Source organism: Carassius carassius, chromosome 17, assembly GCF_963082965.1.
Source record: "Carassius carassius chromosome 17, fCarCar2.1, whole genome shotgun sequence".
Lineage (NCBI taxonomy): Eukaryota > Metazoa > Chordata > Actinopteri > Cypriniformes > Cyprinidae > Carassius > Carassius carassius.
In genome coordinates, this window is record NC_081771.1 from 28,565,545 (window position 1) to 28,589,228 (window position 23,684).

The 23,684-nt window shown below is 35.8% G+C and overlaps 1 protein-coding gene across 5 annotated transcripts in view; it reads left to right on the forward strand.

Annotated features, from left to right (window-relative positions):
* LOC132161519 (phospholipid phosphatase-related protein type 5-like) overlaps window positions 1-23,684 on the forward strand; it is a 49,354-nt gene that overhangs the window by 2,217 nt on the left and 23,453 nt on the right. For 4 of the 5 annotated variants that reach the window (XM_059571636.1, XM_059571635.1, XM_059571632.1 and 1 more), the window contains exons 2-3: window positions 6,757-6,862; window positions 15,306-15,494. In XM_059571636.1, the coding sequence (XP_059427619.1) occupies window positions 6,788-6,862; window positions 15,306-15,494 (264 nt within the window). In that variant the 5' untranslated portion in view covers window positions 6,757-6,787. Of the gene's footprint in view, window positions 1-6,756; window positions 6,863-14,911; window positions 15,495-23,684 lie in introns of those variants that run through there. The other variant, XM_059571634.1, reaches the window with a different exon arrangement.

The following is a 23,684-nucleotide window of genomic DNA, read 5'->3' on the forward strand; positions in this document are numbered from 1 at the left end:
AGAAGGTGTGTCCAAACTTTTGGTCTGTACTATATATATATATATATATATATATATATATATATATATAAATCTATATATATATATAAATCTATATATATATATTAATCTGTTTTCTATTTGAATATATATTTTTTATGTAATTATTTCCTGTGATGTGTCACATGATCCTGAATATGATGATTGGGTGCTCAATAAATGATTCTTATTATTATCATTGTATAATGAAGAAACTTATAATTTGAAGACATTTTGTCAAACATTTTGTTAATCATTTCATAAAACTTTGTGCCACATTTTTGGTATGTTTAAAAATTCTAGGTTCCAAAACCATGTCATATAAATGTATTTTCTTTTTATTCAACATTTTGAATGCACCCACCCCCCAAATTCTTAGCACAAAGCCTGTGCACATCCGTGCTAATATTGGTTGTGTTCTCTGCAAAAGGACACCTATGTGCAATTTAAATACTTAAACTATTTTAATATGAATTTAAATCCACCCCTAAATGGCACATGAAAACGAACTGTAGTAGGCTGCTTTCCCAACAGTCAAGTGGCCCTTTCTTGTCTATGTAGGTGGTTTTTGGCCAGAATAAGCTACAATCAATGTGAACCAGACTTAATCCCGCAAGTCAAAAGCCACCCGAGACTATGTGGATTCAGTCAAAGTAATTCAGTCAAAATAATCTGAGTGTGCGGACGTGTCTTGGCCGTCATGCAGAGGATAAAGCAGCCATGTCAGCAACTGGTACTGAAGATTTCTGTACTGTGAGTGACACAGAGACCCACATGCCCTCTTTTCTATGTGTACACAGAGAGCATGAAAAATCAGAGCCCTGTCATAATATTCATTCTCTAACTTCAGATCATACTGGAGGAACGGGGGCCATTTTCCCTGTCTTTGAGTCCGCTACTGTTGTTTGAAATGCAACAGATCTGAAAGATAGCAGCATATCACTTGCAAGTGATCTGATAAGCATGTATTACCGGTGTAGATAGTTACACGTTTAGTTAACAAATAACGCACTGTATTGTACTTTCACACAGTAGGAGGGACAATACTGGACTTTAACACTTGGAATTATTCACTTAGGCTTCACTTATTTATTCCTGTGTTAAAATAATCTTGTTATCTTGAGCCACGTTTCACACTGTGAAGTCAGGTTTTAAAATTGCAGTGTGTTTGTGATGAAGCTAATATAGCTGAAAAAAGCTTACTAGTTAAGTTAGCGTATTAGCATAAAAATGTTGGCTTACTAGAATCTCATGCTGTCATGCTCTGGTTGTCTTAAGTCTTACAAAAACAGAGAAGGAAAAATCAGGAACTTGTGTCACTGTTCGATATTTTTATCTGCTTTCCTCAGAAGCTAAACATTTAAAGAGTTTGTGAAAGTTTCTGTGGCTGCACAATATGCATGAAAGTTTAATGAGGCAATTTATGGTTGGTTGTCTGTTGCTAAACAATTTGCTGTTACAAGCACTTTATTTTTTCAAACTTGTGGCACTGCAATTTTGGGTTTGTTCTGCAAAATGCATGCTTATACCTTTTTTTGCTTGTTTTCATTGTTTAAATAAAACCATGACATTTTGCTCAATCCAACATTTAATCTAAGTAAAAAATATATATATAATGCTGTAGCATGGTGTAAAAAGCTCTTTTAGTAGCAGAATGTTTTTATTTTATTGGTTATTTGATTGATGTAAATGGTTTAGAGGTTTTTCTGACTTCCTTATGCAAAATGCTCTCCTCCAAAGACATGCTAGCCAACCTGATATCAGCAAACCCAAGGTGTTTATTGGTTAGCATGGTTCAGATATCATAACCACACCATTATGGGCGCAAATAGCATCTTCCTCCATTGACAGCCATTAAAAATAATCTGGCAATCATTCTTTCCGACAAATAAATTACAGATATTTCATTATATAGTAGATGTTTTAATCAGTGCCCTATTTTTAAAGTGCTCTTAAAAGCGTGAAATGGGCTTATATTTATCTGCTGTGATCCTTTCACGTCACAGCTCAGGACAGTCACTAGTGCAGGATCAGGGGCCATGTGTATTCTTCTGCTGCCATCAACCAACAAGAGTCATCAGCGAATTATATATTCATTAGTAGTACTTTGCTAATTGACCTGAATTCTAATAATCATAGGTTAATGTTTTAATAATTGTTGTTCAAGGTCCAGTTTTAAACCCAAATAAGCTACTTTCAAGATACAGTGTAAGCTAAAGATCTTGTCTTGTTGTCCTTTCTGTCCCTTGTGCTCTCCTTGTTTCTAACGTACTCCTTAGCAGTGACCTGGATTTGCTTTTCCTTCTCTCTGTTGCTAAGAGTGTATGTTTTAAAGAGCTCAGAGGAGAGACGTATCATGAGGGCTGCCTTAGACTTCCCTTTGAAGATGGATTTCTTAAGAACGTACCTGTGCTCATTTTTCCTTTGCTGTGTGTTTTCTGTAAATGCAGCGCCCCACTTTTCAGTGTGGTGCCAGATTTTATGATGCATGACAGTGGTCTGTCAGTGTTTTGTTAATTGTAAGAGCAGTGCTCACTGACACTCACATAAGAACTGAGGGGTTGACGGTTCACTTTCAAGAGTTTGAGCAATATAGAGTCATTACACCTACTCAGCCAAATCAAGCTTTTAGGAATAAAGGATTACCCAGATGCCGCTGGTCCTCAGGACAAAATAAAAAATGTGTTAATGCCGCTGTCACTTCAGCAGCTAGGCAGCGCAAGGCTTCAAACAGAATTATAGACAGGAGAACATGGTAGAAGTGTTTGATATAGCCCAGTTATGATTAACCCAGCAAAAACAGATTGTTCCCTATTAGACTGTACTTTACTGTAAAAATGAATGTAGTTTTACCTGTTAAAATAATGTACTGTAAATACTATGGTAAAAACCTGTTACTGGTACTGATCCATGGAAAGTTCCCTTACTATGTATATTAAGATGTATGTATGGATAAAGTGAAAAGGAACGATTATTCTCATCATTTTCAGTGGATAATGGTGCATTTATATTTCCAGAATTCTCTAATTGTTGCTACCGTATTTTTTTAAGGTAAAGTTCTTGTATTTTAATTTTAAATGTCCTTATAGTGCACCCAAAACTGAAAATTCTAGGTGTGTCTCAAATCGCATGCTTATGCACTATTCTATGATGTTTTGTAGTATAAATAGTGGGTTCACACTGAAAATTCTAAAAAGAAAAAGTGCACTTTAAACACCCGGATGATGCACTTAAATAACCGAAAAAAAAACTAATTGTTTTTTAAACAAAAAAAAACAGTTTGTAAAGAGGTCATAAAACTAAGGCATAAGAATTGAGCAGTTTAGTCAAAATTTAAGAGACTTGCTCGGTTTGAATGATGAGCAGATTTAATTTAGGCTTTTATTTACATGAAAACCTTAATCAATGCGCATCAGTTATGGGTTTGAATCGACATTTCGTATTGAGCATATGATGATAAAATTTTGGGGTGAACTCCCTTTAAAACCCTTGTTAAATGCTTATAGTGTCATTATAGTTTTGTGTGAAGAACAGGATAAATTGTATTAATGTATTATTCACTGATAATCTCCCCCTGCCTTGCTTCAGTTGGGTTGTACCAGATTTGACAATACTGATGCCAAACGTTATCTATTTTTATCTATTAATTTAGCAGGCTCTTTTATCTGAAGCAACTTCAAGATTACAAGTACCACAGGACAGAGTACCAAGTTGGTTTAGAGAAGTGCAGACTAGAGCAGAGATGTGAGAAAATAGTAAAAGAATTTGAGAGAATAGTGACAGATGAGGACACCATTATAAAACCAGCATAAGCCAGCCTGATCCAGCATAGAAATGTGAGAGTCTTTTGCCTGACCAAAAAAGAATCTCAAAAGTTGAGTTCAGAGAACGTTTTGACAATCAAAAGGTACTTCATCTGGTAGCAATGAGTTGTTTATAGCACCAGTAAGGAGCACAAATATCTTGTTCCCTATTTTAACTCGTTGACTTGCAGACCTAAGTTATTGCATCGTAATTGGTGCATAAAATCACTTTTGTGCTTTTTCAACTCAAGCCTTTGCATTTTTAGACGATGAATTTTAATGGCTCTGTGTAGATGGTGACAGCTACAAGATGTTTGTGGTGTTGTGTTTGCTGCTGAGCCTGAGGAACACAGTGCTAAAGACAGAAGCTAAACCTCATGTTTTATTCATCTGTCTTTATTTATCTCTCTCCCCCTCATTATGTAACAATAGTGAAGAAAACATAAAAGTGATCTTGATCACTCAAGTCTCAGAAGAGAGCTTATATTCTTATTGTTGGTCTCTTTACTAATGCATTCTTGGTTGGGGGCGATGTACAGTATTACGAGCGTGTGTTTGTGACCTACACATCAAACGAGAGAATTCTGAAGTACTGCACTAAGATTCTAATCTCAGATTTCAGTCCCTCGTCCTATAACTCATCTTCTATTCGGCACACTGGGAATTTGGTTTTCTTTTTCTGCGAGTCCTGGCTGCAAATGAAACGAGCTGCCGCTGTGCTGATAATGTTCTTGATGCTGCACTGATAATTTGATGATACAGAGCTGGTGATGGAAAAAGTATTGTCAATGCGTAATAGTTTTATTGATAATCTCAATGCTTGGTGACATTACTTACGGAAAAGCTGCAATAATACGTAGTTATACAAATACATGCATCTGGACACTCAGTAACCTTTAGTATCAAGGTAATGCATTAACACAGTACAAGAGGTTAAACTATTTATGTGTAAACCATTTAGAACTGAAACTTTTAGCTAAAGTTTAAAATTGCATGCCACTCGTGAGCTGACAGGTCACTTTTTCTTTACACTTTTTGTTTTAGGTTTTTCCCCGGTTTTGTAGTATTTGAAAACATGAAGTACAAAACTTTGTCATGACAGGACCTACCTAAAGGGCTATAGTCAATCTTTAGACTTGCCAAAAGTTAAGCTGAAATATAAGGGAGGAAAACACTTTTGTTAATTTTAGGTTAACATTTTTTAGTTGTTTTTATCACATTGGGTAGACACATCATGAACATTGCATAACCATAACCATAACCATTGCATAACTTTCAGAAAAAAAGGGGGAAGTCATGGCCTAATGGTTAGAGAGTTTGACTCCTAACCCTAGGTTTGTGGGTTTGAGTCTCGGGCTGGCAATACCACTACTGAGGTGCCCTTGAGCAAGGCACCGAACCCCCAACTGCTCCCCGGGCGCCGCAACATAAATGGCTGCCCACTGCTCCGAGGTGTGTGTGTGTGTGTGTGTTCACTGCTGTGTGTGTGCAGAGCATGAAATCTGAGTATGGGCCACCATACTTGGCTGTATGTCACATCACTTCACTTTAAAAGTCAGAATAACCATGAACAAAGAAGTGACATTGAAGTATAGCACCAAAGAGAGTCTAATTTTGGTTTCCTAGTGGCACAGCAAGTAAGAGCAGCCTAATGGCTGTCTGTACTGAAGTAACGACGCCTTGACAAAGAACTCACAGTGAGTCATATGTTGATTGAGTAGCAGCTCTGATTGTTTCAGGGATTTCAGTAAATCTTTCTGAATGATTGAAATGCTTGCATTTTGTTTTTGTTTTTGCATGCAATGTGTGCATGAATGCACAGACTAGCTGTGCAGGAAACATGAGGTCTGGGAAATGTTATGTCAGAAATGTCTTTTTTTTTTTTTTTTTGTGACCCCCATTTTGAAAACCATTATTATAAAACCAAAGAAGTTTTGAGGAACCTTCACAAATTGTAGGTCATGGTGGACTTTTTATTGACTTCTTTTCTTCTTGTACTATGGTAACACTATTTTCTATCCACTACCCTGCACCCAACCCTCAAATTTATGCATTTTTATATTTCCATTGCTTAGTTCATTCATTAAGCCCTTTGCCTCACTGGGATAGTTTTTTCTACAAATGCACTGTTGGCAAAACCTGGGATTGTATTTTTCATTGTAAGCATGGACCCATACTGTATTTATACAAAAGCAAGAAATTTTGTATTTGAGTAGATGCATCAAGAAAAATGATCCATCATAGATTTTATTTCCCTTAGTTATTGTTTTTAAAGGGATACTCCTACCCAAAATGAAACTTTCGTCATTAATCACTTACACTTAATAAAGTTGTTATTTTAGTTTTATTCGCATTCATAACGTTACAGTTGAACCATGATGCTTTTCTTACTTTTCTGGACCTTGACAGTGTAACTTGGCAGTCTATTGGACAGTCTCAAGCCTCCTGGTTATCATCCAAAATATATTAAAAATTGTGTTCTGAAACACGAACAAAGCTTTTACGGGTTTCGGACGACATAGGGTTAAGTGATTAATGACAAAATTTTCAGTTTGGGGTGGAGTATCCCTTTAAGTACTGTAGGTGCTGTGATTCTATAGGTTTGTAGTGGTTTTATCTTAAAATATCTATTGTGGATTACTTTACTAGATTACTAGTAATCTAATGGATTACTAGTAATAATAAACTTTTGTTCATCACAGATCTTATTTTCTGCAATAATCCAAATGCCTTTGGAAAACTCCTTTTGGGTTTTTGTCAAGGAAACCAGGTTATGTGAATTTATGGGTTGGCCTACAAAATGACATCATCACTGCAGTGCTCTAGATAATATTATACATGCATTACATCTAAAATGTTGTCCATATAAACAATGTAACTGAATAAGTAAGATGATCTCATTGAAATTAATGTTTCATGCCTGTGTTTATTCTAGGTGTCTGCTTGATATACTGAAGACAGAAGAGATGGACAGGAGGACTGTGGGGAGGGGAGGAATTAAAAGGAGCAAATATATAGTGCCATGCTTCCTGTTAGTAGAGGTGAGTTGAGTTACAGTATTCACCTCTCAGTCCACCCTTCCATATGCTTCCATAGTCACAGTTTTTGTCATGAACATTATGCTCTGCCCTCTAGTGGAACTAAAAGGAATTGTAGTTTTCAAAGTCTTCAAAGGGATTGCACATCCTCTTGGGTCATTTCGTTCTACATTTCATTCGAGATTGTGTCTCGTCTTTGTAGCTTATGAAATACCATAGTAACTCTCTAAGTTGATTGTAAAAGCATAAAAATTCACCCTGGGAATATTTTAAAAAAGATTACTTAAGTAATAATTAACCCCAACATTTGAATTCAATAGTAAGTATCTTCATGAAGGTTTGTCAGAAGAATGATCCATATGTATTTCATGGAAACAATGAACAGAACACAGATTTGAACTGACACCTGGAAATGCAGATGAGTAAATAATGACAGAATTTCTTCAGTTTGTGGTGATCTTTGCATGATAAAACTGAATTAGAAAACACTTTTTAAAAGAGTTCAACGTTCCTCAGTAAAAAAAAAAATAGTTTTTTTATTTTTTAGAACACTCCACCTGAGACACGCACTGCCATATTCAATAATCTGTGGAGCGGAAATACATTAAACTGTACCTATAACTCTGCTCCCCTGACTGGCAGCTCTAATAAATACTTCCAGAACCGAACACATAGAGTCACACAGTATACCTGACTGTGAAGCATGAGTCACTTAAGATTAGCATGAACAGTACAGTCATCATTTGAACTCAGTCACAGTATACTGTCAGGCTGGCATTACTCCATGACCTCTTTACTCATCTGTGATGTTCCCACATCCCTTTATTATGGAGTCCTTGTTGGATCCTAGGTCTCGGAGGCAAATACCCTCAAAAACCCTCTTAATTAATCCTGCTAATGAGCAGTGTTAACATACACAGCGCCTGATTGCTTCAGTCACTCTAGGCCCAGTGCAGAGGCAATGATTCCAGCCAAAAACCTTTGCATCAGCCTTCCACAGAAATTTGATTGGACTTCACAGGCTTTCCAAAGTAACCAAATGTACACATTAACATACATTCAAGTCCAAATTTGGTTGGGTCCAAACTGGTTTGCTTCATTAGAAATCTAGCAATGACCCAACAAAGTATCAAAGTTATTAGTTTATTTTTTTTATTTTTTTAAAAGTCATTAAATTGAAACTTTACAGTTCGTGTGGCACAGCATCTTACTTCCGTGGAACAATTTCTTTCTTATGTAAAGAAAAACAATTAAGACATTTTAGGGCTTTTTAATATTAGGGCTTCTCAAAATATTAGCACAAATATTTTATATGCACATATATTAAAATGTATTAAATGGGTGTTTTTTTAAATGTTATGACAGTCAAATTTTATTTTAAGGGTCCAATTCTCACTATAAACAAACCATTAATTACGACTTTTGCTGATTTGCTGATTATTAATAGTAATGCAGCTGTTGAGTTTCAATATTGTGTAGGATTAGGAATGCAGAATATAGTCATGCAGAACATGTGCTTTGTAAGTGCTAATAAACAGCCCATATGTTATTATGCTAATAAACAGCCATTTAATAGTGAGAATTGGTCCTGTACTAAAGTGTTTCTGTTATTACTTGTTTAAGAATGTTCTGGAAACATTTCAAAGTATGTTCCCATAATGTTTCAAAAATGATGCAATTGAATGTTCCCGTAACATTAATATATAGCCAAGAAAAAAAAAAAGTAACAAAAAAAAAAAAAAATCATTTTTTTTTTTCAGGAAATAGCATTTCCGTAATGAAACCATTATTAGAACTTTTTTTTTTTTTTTAAGCTGGGCAGTTTATTGGCACTTTTAAGAAATATATTTCAGATTGAGTATTCAGCTAGTATTCTTGGCAAACTCTGAATCCCCAAAAGGACAACAGCTGTTTTATTAGCATACTAACTTTGCTCCTATTATTTCTTCAGTATGTAGTGAGCATGCTGAGTTAGTTAATTATTGCTCTAATCCCTACTTTGACTCATAAGCCTAATGGAATTTAAGTCATTGTTACTGAAAATTAGATTTTTTTTAATGCATTCAAGTTGATAACTAGAAGCCATTCATTTAGAACATGAGGAGGTCATGTGATAATAAAGTATAATAATGTTTCACCGAATGACTTCCTTTTTTTTCTTACAGTATATATTGCACAATAGCTAGTATTCTAAACACAGGCAGAGGTTGGAGGTACCCAGCCCCTCACAGCCTCCTCAGTGTCTCCAGCACGCTTTCATGTAGCAAAGTAGCGCTCTCTGTTGGAATCCAGCTCTCCCTTGTGGCACAAAATCCTTAGTTCTACATTTGCATCTCATTATCAGTTGCATTTGGTAAAATTGTCTCAGGCATTTTTCTTTCCCTGATTCTTGATGCCGTTCCAGCTCAGTCTCATCACTGTGGGACTTGTGTTATCTGCACATGAAAATCTTGAGGATCTCTCGGCACTGACAGGCTGTATCACTGAACACTTGGTGTGACTTAAACAACCATCTTCAATGAAGTCTGAGCTGGGCTAGCTTTGTTGAACACTGAAACATACTGAACTGTTTCTTCTACAGTTACTTTACTTTCCAACTTTTTACTTCACTATTGATCCATGTCAATTAACATACCTGTTTAACGTCATTCCATATGAATATATTGACCTCGATCAAAGTGCTAATGCTTCATACTGTATTCTCTGACATTACTGCAGGGTTGTTTGTTTAATCTCAGACTATGTTTGTGAAGGGAAAAAAGGAAAATAATGATGAATCCAAAATAATTCTCCAAAAAATGCATCTTCCAGTTGGGATTTGAACATGCAACCTTTGGATTAATCTCCCAGCTGCTCACCTCCTGAGCTGCCACCACCCAGCGTTCTTGTAATCTGTTAGACATGTTTCGTTAGGGTTCAGTTTTTGAAGTCCTCGCTTTTATCCCCCAGAGGAGATAACTCATTCCCGTGTTTGTGTTCAGCGTGTGTGTTGCTGGAGATTAGATAAGAACAGAGATAAGAGACTAATTCTGAACCTCCACAGAACAGCAGAAGTGGGAGGAACACATGGAAGTGTTCGCCAAGAGGAAGACCGTTACTTTGATCACAATTTGTCTTAGTTCTTTGCAGCCCAATCACAAAAGCAAGTCAAAAGCAAATTAAGAGAAGTATGCAATGTGTTGCATGAAAAATATAATCGTAAAATATGTAACGTAAAGAATTGATCCTTTGGGAAAATGTACGCAAGTAGAGAAACAGACGTGCTCAGTAGACACTAATGTGCATACAATGTAAAAGAAGAAAATGTTATTAGAAAATGCTAAATCTGCGAAATCATGGAACGTCTATCCATGAATAATGACTTTGGCTTGCTGAGGAAAAAAAGATCTGGTAGAATTTGAGCAGATTGCACAAAAAAAAGTAGGTCTCTTTTCTACTTTTTTGTAATAGTAAAACCTTAACTAATGTATTCTCTTGCATGCACAATATATGCACTATCGTGCAGTTGTTTTACTAAATAATTGGTAGAGATGCATTTATGAATTCTCAATTCAGCATTAATTTGGTAACTTGCTGAAACAAACAACAATAAAACCATACAAAGGAGTTCTATCTTAAGTTTTTTTTCCCTCTGAGGTTTACAGACCTAGTTTATTATTCATCTCAAATCAGTTATTTTAACCGTGTGTGGGCATCATTAAACATCCTACATGAGCTTCAGTGAGCCAGTTATATGATTCCACACCTTCAGTAGCTCTGCTACTTTATTATTTTCATCTATAGAAAAAATGGATTACAATAAGTTGTGAAATGTAACTCAAAATGTCTTGTAGCCTACACTGCAGTCATTTCTGCACTCAACGCAGCAGTGTAATTTCCCCAGGTGCAATACAGGATTATATATTGCTTGCTTAGCTATTGTAAAAAGCCTAATGCAGGCTAAAGAAAAGATGTAGCTTACTTCTCAGCTAGTGGCTCTTTGGGTTCTCTTGGAACAGGAGGAATAAGAATAATAGGAATGATCCACTTCTGAACAAAGTTTTTCAATTTTTACTTCTATAAATAAAACATAGCTTTTTTGAATTGCATGCTTGCCATCTGTTCATCACGGCTTCCCATGTGTAGCATTTATTTCCATCACCCTGCATAAAAGCATTTGATAAATCTATTGTGTAGGGAATGTGTATGTGTTTATACACACAGACACACACACACACACAAACACGGAATATTACCTTCTGTATGATTCAGCAAACTGCAAAGTCAAAGGTCAAAGTCAAAGTCTGCTTTATTGTCAATTCTTCCACATGTACAGCACATACAGAGAATTGAAATTGTGTTACTCTCAGACCCTTGGTGAATACAGTTAACACTTAACACTAACAGTAGACATAATACAGATAAAGACAGTTTAAAATATATATAAAATATAATATACAAATAAGGACATTGTAAAAAAAAAAAGAGAGAGTGAGATAGAGAGAGAGAGAGAGAGAGAGAGAGAGAAAGTGACATAAGGCACATGGCAGTTAGAGTGCAAACCAGTGATAGAAACAAACTGTGAAGCCCTTAATGTGACAAGACAACCACGATTCTGTTTTCTAATTAAATAAATATTGATAAAAGAAAGAGTCTTGGATGAAATATAAATAATCAATATATCTGTGGCAGGTAAACTACTGTATGTTATGTGTACTGCCTTTGAAATAAAGTACTGGATGTGAACAGCAGAGGGCACACTTATCTCATTGGACTGTTTGGGAAGCTCCCTGGCAAATGAGACCATTAAGCTGTAATATTGCTGTTATTAAATTTGTCATAATTTATTTTTTCAAGATTTTTACTGTCATTTGTCAGGAAGACTTTACTGTTAAATTACTCATTTTACACTCTTTAACAGTAAAGATGGAAGATTATCATAAATCATAAAATCCTTAATTCTGCATGGGATTTTGCTGGTTTTAAGTGGTTTAAGGTAGTTTATCTTCTCCCCAGCCTGGCAAAGCTGAAGCTGGTTTCACTGATTGGTCAGCTGGTCCACAAACCCATCTAAAACTAACATACCCAGCTTGGTCTGGCTGGGAGACCCGTTTAAACTGTTTTTTCCTGTTTCATGTGCAAAAATTGCTAACGGCAATAGTTAAAGTTTGCAAAAAACATTTTCTTTCTCTCTGTCACCATCTTGTCAGTTTTTGACAGAGTGGCAGAGTTAGCATGACGGCGGAATTTTCTTTGCTGGCACAGCGGTTAAAAATTCAGAAAACTAAAATACTGACTAAGCAATGGGTTCTCTTTGAGAAATGAGGCCACAAAAGTGGGACCACTCTTTAAAAGCCCCATGTGTCATCAAACACATCTGTGACATATTTCTCTCAACAAATAAACTGAGAACTGTATTTATGACGTATGCAGCACTCACCCAAGATTTGCCAAAACTGGCCTTGTTTCTTAGATACATTTATAATTGTTTCATCTGATAGCTTTCTGTTTGCAATTAGCACATCCATGATTATGAACTCTTCTGTCACTCCTGTCCGGTCATTGTGCAAAGGTGTTTTTTTTTTTTTTTTGACTAAGAACCTCAAGCATTAGTCTGAGAGCACAGATCTATTTTGAGCTTTAAACAATAATTATATGCACATGGAACATTATATAACACAATACAGCACACAACAGAGTTTAGGATTCTCTTATGCTCAACAAGGCCATGTTTATTTGATCAAAAATAGAGTAATTAATACAGGGAAATATTATTACAATTTAAAATAACTGTTTACAAATTAATGTATTTAAAAATGTAATTTATTCCTGTGATGGGCAAAGGTCTTTGGTGTTACATGATCCTTCAGAAATCCTTCTAATATACTGATTTGTTATTCTTATCATTATCAATGTTGAAAACAGTTAAGCTGCTTAAGATTGTTGTGGAAACTATAATACATTAATTTTCATGACTCGTTGATGAATGATGTCAGAACAGTATTTATTCGAATTTTTGTGACAATGTTAATGTCTTTACTGTCACTTTTGATCAGTTTAATCTGATTATAAAAAATTAAGAAAATCGTATATAAAATCATAAGTATATTTATCAAGACTTTTTGAATTTTTGGATTCTTGTGAAAGTTTTTATCAGACAAAAAAGGTTAGGAATCACTGTGAGGACTGACAAAGCAGACTAAAGCTGGGTGCAGAAACTCTGTTGATAGCTTTTAGATGAGCGAGAGCCGAAAACTCATGTTCATGTTCATGTGGGATAGGAGCTAGAAATAACATGAAAGCACGCACAGCGGGAAAAGAGAGATAGAAGCAGTCAGCAGAAAAGATCTTACTGGAATACAACAAGAATGAAGCAATGAGTAGGCAACGGTTTATACAAGAGCTTTGTGGTTTTTCAGAATTGTTTATCACCAACTCGAAGCACTGGATGATAGAATTTGCCAATTATCTATCTCTATTATCAATTTCCCCTACAAGACCAGGAGTAGAACTAGCCCTCTGGATAAGTTTATCTAGGCTTTGGAAAAAAACATTTTTATTTGTAGACATCCAGTTCCAGAGTCTCTGCTGGAAGTTGCATTTGTGACTGAATATTTATAACATTTATATATATATAATTTTAAAGGCTTATGTCTGACTAAGGACAGTAAACACGAGGGACCACCATAGAGGGATGCATTAACCCAAACCCTCTCCCCAATATACAGATTAGTGAGTTTTACAATTAGCAGTTCTTAAATTATTAGGTTTTTGCAGTTGAATGTTATGGGGGTTGATGATTAATTCAGAAAATGTCTTGTAATAACAGACTTAGCAAGTAAATTTATTCACAGCACCCCCCCGGTGTTCAGTTAATATTCTTTCTTTGTGCCAAAAACAAAATACTTTGTCTGTTAAATTGGATCACTGTAATGATTTCCACAACACTGAACTACTGAGCTTCACGAACAAAATATTTTGCTTTGCATACTAGTTTTTAAGCTCAGTTTCTTGTTAATTACAGTATATCAATACTAAGTCCAATTGTTCAGATCCAGCAGTTCTGACCATTTTTAAACATCTTATACTACTAAAGTCTTTTATAAAGTGTTTGAGGTGTTTAACAAATGAATTGCAAAATTTGTCTATTATCTATTTGGTTTAACTTCAGATTGTTACAAATGGAGAGAACTTTGGCTTTATTAATGAGTTTCAGAACAGAGTGATGAGGAAAAAACATTCGATTCATGTCTCTGAACATCAGCTGCTAATGTTTGAGGCTGTTAATGTTTGAAAGGACATTAGTGACAAAAGGGTTGTGGATCTAATTGCATTGTAGAGGTGCACCTTGAGCAAATCATTTTCACACTCCAGCACTTTCCATCTCTCTCTCTCTCCCATTCTCTTTCTAGGGTTCTATTTTTTTCTCACCAATCATATTTAAGAATGCTAGATGGTGTCACAATGAATTATAATTCATTTTTGAAGGTCTCAAGACACTTGTCCATTAGAGGCACAAAACAAGTTATTGTAAGAAAAAACGGGGGAAATTAGTTTAAGTTCCAAATTTAGGTTCCAAACTAGCAAACCACATACTGAGCCAGAGTTTAGGATAAATATGGAATCATGTTTCCCATTCTGCCATGGCATTTTTAATTTAAAAAAATGATGTATGTAATGTTTATTGCTGGAAAATACAAATCGCAAACTAATAAAAACATACTGTATGCATGGCTAATATAATATTTAGGATTGTCAGTAAGCATTTTCTGAAGATTCCGAAAAAAAAAAGCATGCAATTTCAAAAAAGAAAACCTTTTTTAGAGTTTATGGTTCTACCCTATTCTGTGAAAGTGCCATTCCATCAATTTTTCTGTAATAAATGGCATGCTATTTTTCTTTACTGCCTAAAATTATAAAAGAACTGCATGTTATACTTGTAGAGATGTACCCATTTCCTCTCCCGCTGTGAGCACAGATGCACACGCCCCCCTTCCTCCCTCCCTCTCTCTTTCTCTGTCTGTGTCTCTCTCTCTCATCCCTCCATTCCTCTCTCTCTCTTTCTCTCTCTCTCTCGCTCTCGTGCTACATTGCCATTTCTTTTCCTCCTACCCTATTTTTCTTCTCTCCCTTGATCATTCTCATTTGCTTGTTTTCTTTTCCGTAAAATGCCTCTCTTTCTTTATTTGTGTCTTCCATGCCTCTGTTTTTTAATTTCCATAGATTTCTACTTCTATAGATTCTAGCCGTTCTCTCAGCATCCTTTCATGCAGCCTTCACTCATTCACGCCACAACATTTTCTGTCACTTCTCTCACGGGGGAGAATTGTCTTTTTTTATTTTCTTGTGTTTATTCCTTCACTCAGCCGAAGATTCCGACTGCAGCTTGTGTTTTATTCCGGAACGCCAGCGTCCACGTATTTGAACGGATTTTCTGTTCTAAACTGGAATCATGTTCTATTTCCAGCTGGTGATCATGGCAGGAACGGTTCTCCTGGCATACTACTTTGAGTATACAGACACGTTCCCGGTGCACGTTCAAGGATTCTTCTGCTTCGATAAAGCCTTCTCCAAGCCGTATCCAGGACCTGAAGATGACAGCAAAGCTCCTCCAGTGCTGGTGTATTCCCTGGTCACCGCCATCCCCACCGTCACCGTAAGAGTTCTACTGCCATTCATAATCTCACACTCTTCTGAGGTGCCACACGTGTGTGCGTCATTGTGTCGGTGTATGGGATCATTAATGAGTGTGTTTGAATGTGAATGTGTGTTAATGTGATCTCATGCATATGATATTTTACACTCATTACACTTTTCAAACTCATTACTCTTAAACGGTTCAGTTAGTAAACACTTTAAGTGACCAGCTATACTTTATGTAATGTTAGTTATTGGCACTTTCATGCTGGATTTGGTTGATCACCAAGTACTGGTCAGGTTGGTTTACTTGCCAAAATAAAAATACACTGATTAACCAGGTGTCTAATTTACTAGTTCAGACCATTTTGGAGTTGTTCAGTGTATAAAGGGACAAATCCAACAGAGCACACAGGGTTTTTGTGTTGTCTGTATGGCTGCTTGCAACAAATGACCCTAATGAGTTAAGAAAACCCTTAACTTGAAGTGAATGTGTGCTCTCATTTACCACAGTTGAGTGAATTTCGTGGGTCATTTCAATAGGAATCCATGTAGTCTGGAATTTCTTGTGAAAGTGAAAGATTTCTGCATGCTGATTTGACCTTTGACCAATGGCAAGCTTCTTGGTTTGAAAATGCGAGCAGTTCTTAGTCTTCACTTATGTCCTTTTTGCCCACAAAATTTTGCTAATGTGACCCAAACTTAAGTCTTCTAACTTATTGTACGAGGTTTTTCTCATGTGCTCACGAAGGCTACATTCAATCAAAAACACAGTAAAAATTTAAGTAATATTGTGTATAAATTAAATATTATTACAAAAAAAAAAACTGTCTATTTCAGTATATTTAATAATGTAATTTCTTCAAATGCTGCATTTTCAGCATCCATAATCCCAGTATTCAGTGTCACATGATCCCTCTGAAATCATTCTAATATGCTGATTTGATGCTTAAGAAACAATTCTTATTGTCAATGTTGAGAACAGTTGTGCCGCTTAATATTTTTGTAGAAACCGTGATTCTTTTGATTCTTTCTTTTGATACTTTCGATACATTTAATGCATCCTTCCTGAAAAAAAGGAATAATAAAAGAAAAATTAAAAAAAAAACACTCTTACTGACCTCAAACTTTTGAATGGTAGTGTGGCTAGAAGCGTTCATGTACTTGTGTAGGGCATGTTTTGGGCCTGCTCTGTTTCTTGTTTGGATGTCAGGGTTGGGACATCATGTCTTTCTTATTTAAGTCAGTCCCAGCATAAGAGATATTAACAAGGTCAGATGTCTACAGTGTGATGCAGTGCAGTAAAAAATGGAAGCTATATGTGGTCAACACACAAGTCTCGATTCAGCTAGCCAGGAAAAAATACAGATTTCCCAGCGGTATCAAATGATTCATCCAACATCACAGAATCAGATTGCACAGATTCAAACATGAGAGAGGCTTTCTTCCCTTTTTAGTATTTTAACACACGCTGCACACACACACACACACACACACTGTTCAGGTTCCTCATCTGTGCAAATAAGAACAGAAGGTGAAAAAAGCTCACCATCTTGTCTTTCTTCACATGGAGGTGACAGCAGTGTGCAGAGGGACACCTGAGGATCCCTCTGCGCGCTGAGAGGCACCTGAGGTTTAATTTGGGCAAAGCTGCATGGTTTTTTTTGCCATGTCTATCTAGTCTGTGTGATTGAATGTGAAATTATTTTAGTCAAACTCTTGTTTAAAAACAAATCTACAGTAAAATGAAGCACAAAAAAAAAAATGAACAGCATCTTAGGTGGTGTTTACTTGCTGGCTTTAAACTGGCCTGAAACTGCAAACTTTTCAAAACGGATTTCAAAGTGTGTTCAGTCTAAAGGAAAACACATATTTTTGCCGGCACATAGTGTTTCTTCACAAAGTGATATTGCCACCTATTGGTCTGGCATGCATAATACAGCATTTTTAGTTGTTTTTGCAGATCTGCATGAATTGTCAATGATAATTTTGACAAATGTTGTCATAAGATCACAAGAAAAGCAATATAAAAACTGTCTTTCCACAGTTTGGCATACAACATCTTGTAATCCTCTGAGCCATCTCTATCATTTTGTTGCTTGAGTAATCTTGTGTTTGCACCCATTTCTTATTTACTCACCTCCTACTTCATGTGCAAATTGTTGAGCAGGACTTAAGAGGCAATGATGAAGAAGCAGGTGTTGATCTACAGGTCTTTCATCACACTATCACATCATACTGAGATAAAATATAACTGTTTTGGCAGCTTGCTTTCAATAAAAGCTGTTTTTGGATTTGTAGTACAATTATATGTCAAAGGATCAAAGGAACCTTTATTTGTCATTCCATGACTTATTTTTTATTTTGATGTTGAAGTGAAATGTGATCTGGACATTTCTTCTCTTTCCTTCAGAGATGAACATACAGTATTTAGGAACACTGTGTGCATGTGTGTAAGCAGGCATTCTTTTTCTGTCTTGAGGATAGTGAGCGTTTGCATCTGCGCCCTGTGTGTGTGTGTGTGTGTGTGTGTGTGTGTGTGTGTGTGTGTGTGTGTGTGTGTGTGTGTGTGTGTGTGTGTGTGTGAATATGTGTGCACGTGTGTGAATATGTGGGTTCTTGGAGTGTGTGTGGGCGGTTAGAGGTTTCTATCTTTTGCTAAGAGAGAGAATCTGGAAACAGTGATAGTGAAAAGAAAAAATTCTCCCGTCAATTCTAGCGCCTTTAACAAGGCATCTTTTGAACCCCGCTGAAGGGCTTAATTATTGAGACATGCTGCCTCTCCACATCTGAAGATGTCAAGTGGCTCTCTAATTCACAGCAGTCACAGACATTTGTGTTCCCTAATGAGTGGAGTGCCACTGAGTCCTGGATCGAAGTCAGCTCCATTTCACTACAAATAGTTTAACAAGGAGGAGTGAATTCAGTTCACTATTCCTGAATTGTTGACAAATTTGTCAACATTTATTCATGTTTTTTTTTAAACAAATTTTCTTTTAAACAAAAAAAGTTATTTAGCTGAATGTCCAGGCTGCGGTTTTCCATGCAATAAAGGGATGTAAAGCAACAAAAATCACCTTAAAAGTAGTTTAATGACTTGTGCATAATTTTCCAAGTCTTCATTGAATGTAAACATTTGTAGTAGCTCTCAAATTTGTGTTTAAATGTGATGTATCATGAAACATTCCATGTTTGGACACACTTCAAACTTCACTGATTTTCATGTCTTTGACCGATTGCTGTTGAAATCAAATCTAGTCTGATGTATCTCGACATGCTATATTTAGATTTCAGCGCTACTTGCTGCACATTGGAGGGTATGATTTTTGGCTAATAATGACTAAATTTCATACACAAAGTTATAATATGATTTCAGAGGACTTGGAATATAGTGTATGAGCCAACAACTTTTATTGCCAAGGACTTTTATTGGAAGGAATAAAATAAATTTGTTACAAAGTATTCATAGTGTTGCAGTCACAAACATGAAGATTGACATGACAACCCATTTGTTTATTCAGTAAAGTGCCATGTTCTTATGAGCCCCGGTCGAGAGAGGGTTCAGTGTAATGAAACATAATGCAGACAGTTAACAGAGAAATTGTGAAGGTACAACAGTAAAAATAGCCTAGGGTCGAAGAGAAGGTGGAAAATGAACATTTAATACTTATTTCGATAAGAACATACATGTCTAAGATTGGTTTAACATGAAGTGTATTAAAAATGAAATTGTAAAATGCTTAACTAAAATAAGGATAACGTTTATGACTAGAGATGTTCAAGGCTTCTGGTATTATATAATGAGTCCAGAAGAGGTGGTGTGAAAAAGGTCCTTACAAACCTTCACAGACGCACACCACAGCCAAAAACACTGATAGAACTCAGTTTTGCACAAGTTACATAAGTATTTATTTGAAGCCCACTTTTTACTTAAGGAAACATGGACAAAGTCTGATTGGAAAAACACCTATACTCCTGACATTTTGGCGAAACTAAGAAAATGTACCTATATATATAGAATTCACTGCACTTTTCCAGCTGTAATTAACATTAGTGGCAGTAAATCTCCAATGACTTTTAATCTTTTTCATGCCAATTATGATTACAGGGGTAGATCTTATGACCTTAAAACACTTTTACCATAGCAGAGCGTCATATAACTAGCTCCACATCTATGGCTTTTCTAACATAAAATTGCTCAGTAGCACACCTGGTACGGTCACTGTGATATTGGCAAGTAAGAGATTTTCCTGGATCAACATCTTTTGTTGATCCTGGATCAACATTACTGTCCAAAAATACAGACTTAACCCAATCCCCACCCCTAAACCTAACCTTACCTACAATTTAATCGTAAAATCAGACGGAAATGATAGCTGATTAACAAGAGTTTAGACGCACCTAACCCTGATTGTAAACCTAAACCTGACATTTCCTGAAAAGTTAAACCTAAATTCTGATTGGTTGATTGGAATGTTGTTCGAGGATCAACAAGGATGTTGATCCAGGAACATGTAATACTTGGTGAAATCACGTTCACCCACCTGGCCCAGCATTAAACTAGAAATGTCGAGTGTAAGCAATGTTGACCACTCAAGTACTGACACATTCATGTTCAACTGTTTCAAGTAAAACTGAACACACTTTTATCACCACTCCCTAGACATTGCACATTGAAAGTGTTGTGAAATGTGCAAGAAACAACATAACATAATTTTGCAGAAATGTCTGTTTTTTTTTTTTTTTTTTTTTTTTAGCTTGGGTTGAAATGATCTCAAAGCCCAATATATATACCAGTACTGAACTGTCCAATTATGCTGTGTTATTAGCTTGTTGATGCAAGCATTACTGTTATTATTGCTCATACTTGGGGCTAGTCATTTGAAAAAGCTTTAAGCATTAACCTTCAGTGCTGTTTGTGCTACAGGCAGTGTTGGGGGTAATGCATTACAAGTAACGTGAGTTACGTAATTAGATTACTTTTTAAATGTAACTAATAAAGTAATGCATTACTTTTTAATAATAATAGTCGGAGCGGATAATACTCAAGCGCTGTCTGAAAATGATGTAGCGTATTTTCCTCACTATAAGGCGCACTTAAAAGCCTTTAATTTTCTCAAAAAACGACAGTGCGCCTTATAATCCGGAGCGCCTTATTTATGGATCAAGGCGCTCTGTCAAAATGTTGACATTCCCTTTAGCACAGCTCCATCTAGTGGATGCATAACGCAAACCCAGTCAAACGTTTGACTGCAGTATCTTCTATTCTATATGCCTTATAGTCCGGTGCGCCCTATATATGAAAACAGTTCTAAAATAGGCCATTCATTGAAGGTGTGCCTTATAATACGGTGCGCCTTATAGTGCGGAAAATACGGTAGTTCAAGACTAATTGTGAATGTACTGTACATTAATTCATCCCACCTAAAAAAAAACTGTTTAAGTATTCATCAAAATTAATTAAAACAGTCAAATGGAAACTAAGAATATGACTCAAACTTACAATAATTAAACATTTTAAATAACACAAATGTATCTAATCCCATTTTATTAACTAACGTCTTTGCTGCTGACCTTTTATGATCCAATTCAACCACACTTATAAGCAAAACTTGTTACTTTAGATAAACCAACAATTGTACTTCATAGTTTTTTTTTATTGCTGAAGAGTGTTGAACCTTCTTCTCCTGTGTTCTACTGTACAGACATGAATTTACTTTTTCTTTAGCCTAGAGGTTTATTCATTACACTTTTTGGTGTGAAAGGGCTTTTACATTTGCTATAGATATAAATTTATATTATATTAAAAACAATTAAGCCCTGCTCATATTAAAACACTAATGCAAACGTAACATAATACATTACTTTCTAAAAAAAATAACTAAGGAATATAATTAGTTGCTTTTTTAGAGAGTAACACAATATTGTAATGCATTACTTTTAAAAGTAACTTGCTACAGGTATGAATAAAACCATCTAATCAATGCCAGTAAACAACCACTAAAAATCAAACCTTTTTGTTGCATGAAAAAGAAATCTAAGTGAAAAAGTCTTTGTGTGTGTTCCATGGAACCAGTAACAGCAGGTGAAACTTAATGGTGCTTTAATGAAATCCAAAAACGCTGACAAATACACCTTCAATTATTCATGCTGTAATGTGAGTTTTTGGCAGTCTGTTTTTCTGGTAAATATGGAAGCTGTGTGTTTGATCTGAAGTGGGCTCTGGCCCAGAAGAGATATACAGCATCATGCAGTCAGAGGCTGCAGCTGGCTGATGTCACAACTCTCCATTCATGATGGATGTTTGGGGACTGTGTGCTCCTATATACAAGTGCTGTGGGTTTGCTATAAGTGTGTTTCTGTGTCCTCATTCTGTTTGTCTGAGGATGCTAGAGGAGAGAGAGTGGAGAAAAAGAAAGAGAGACATGAAACCATGTTATATCATCACATGCTCTTGCATGGGGAACACAGCCAATCAGAGTCATACAAACGGTTAACTAATTGTTTTTATAATTAATGTACAAGTGGGTGATGTTCTTAACTTTTTAAAAGAAAAAAAACCTGTGAAATGTACAGTAAAACAAATGGAGCTGTGGTTGCTAGAACTACATCTAGAACCGTAAAAAATACAGTAGCAAAATTTGATGGATTGAACTTACATTATTTTATAGTAAAATTTATTTAAATTTACAATTCAAAAATGTATTTCATTAACTAATATAATGTGTATATACTTACCTATAAAGGTATGAAAATCAGCTTGGTAACTCTCTAATATACTGACAACCATCAAAAAGCCAAGGTGGTGAAGAGACACAAGCCTGGTCTCAAGAAAATGCAGTTTTTTTTTGTGTATTTTGCATTTTGTTTATACAAAGAATGTGACTTTGGCATGCAAATGATACACACGTGTTTGACCTGCATGTAATACTCAGTTTTTTAAGGTGCATATGATGCGCACTTTGTTGGCATGCATATGATACACATTTTAGCTTACATATAATACACACCCTAAACCTAAACATTGCGTAACAAATGCATGCCAAAGTGAATTTCTGCATATAATTAGTACTCCAAATAGAAATTGTGACATTTAAATGCACTTTCATGAGATCGGGTTAGAGCCACATGACACTAAAATAGTGCAATGAACATTAATTTGACAACAAAATGTGTACGATTAGAAATTCAAATATCAGTTTATGATTTTTCACTTCAAATTATTAGATGAGTTTTTCTTTTCCAGAACTGGAATATTACAAGAAATATCAAATTAGAATTCTTACTGTTTTACACCATATGGAAACTTACTGTGAACCAATTAACTCACATTACTGCCAATAATTACAACCATTTTTTATAGAAACACAAAGTTTTAATAGGGCTGCATCTATCCATTTTCATCTGATGCGTCGAGAGGCAGATAAATAGAAAACACTGATGGAGAATAGGGTGTAAAAGAGGAACGAGAAGGAGAGAGAAACATTAAACGTGACTTTCTCATTGAGATCCGTGTCATCCGCACTCAGCTCTTGTTAGTGTACACCAATGCCCAGAGGATGTGTTTAACCTCTCTCTGCAGAGACGATCCTAATCTTAGTAAGCCTTAGATTAAGGCATCAGCTTTTGTTTAACTCTCCTACTCAGCCTTGGGAACACTGGGAGTTGGCCATGTGGGCATGGAGCAAAAGATGTGCTGGAGTAACGAGAGAAGCGAGACCGTTTGTGGATGGGAATATGAAAAATGGATAAAATGATGGCCCTTTCGCATAACTTGTGTCAGGATTTGAACACATGCTTAACACAAGCATCATGCACGACTGTGACCTTCATATAAAAAACATCACTGAAGGGCAATTCTTCAAGGTTCTAGGTTGCAAGAAAGCTGGAAGTGTGCACAGTAAAGCAGTGAAAATGTGTCCTCGAGTTTAAAATAGAAAAGAAGGATTTATCAAGCCAAACTGTTTGGCAATTAACAATGATAACTAGCAATAAAAGTGTATCTGTTAACTATAAGGGGGGCGGGGACTGTAAATGTGCTTTAAAATATAAAAAGCTTAATGAAATTGTAGTTAAAAAAACAATTAATAGTTCAAAGGTTTGGATTCTGTACGATTATTTTTAAAGCTGCAGTCTGTACGTTTTGCCTCTTTGTCGCCATCTTTGTCTGAAAACCTGTAATTGCAGTTCCTTGCAGAATTCTATTCCA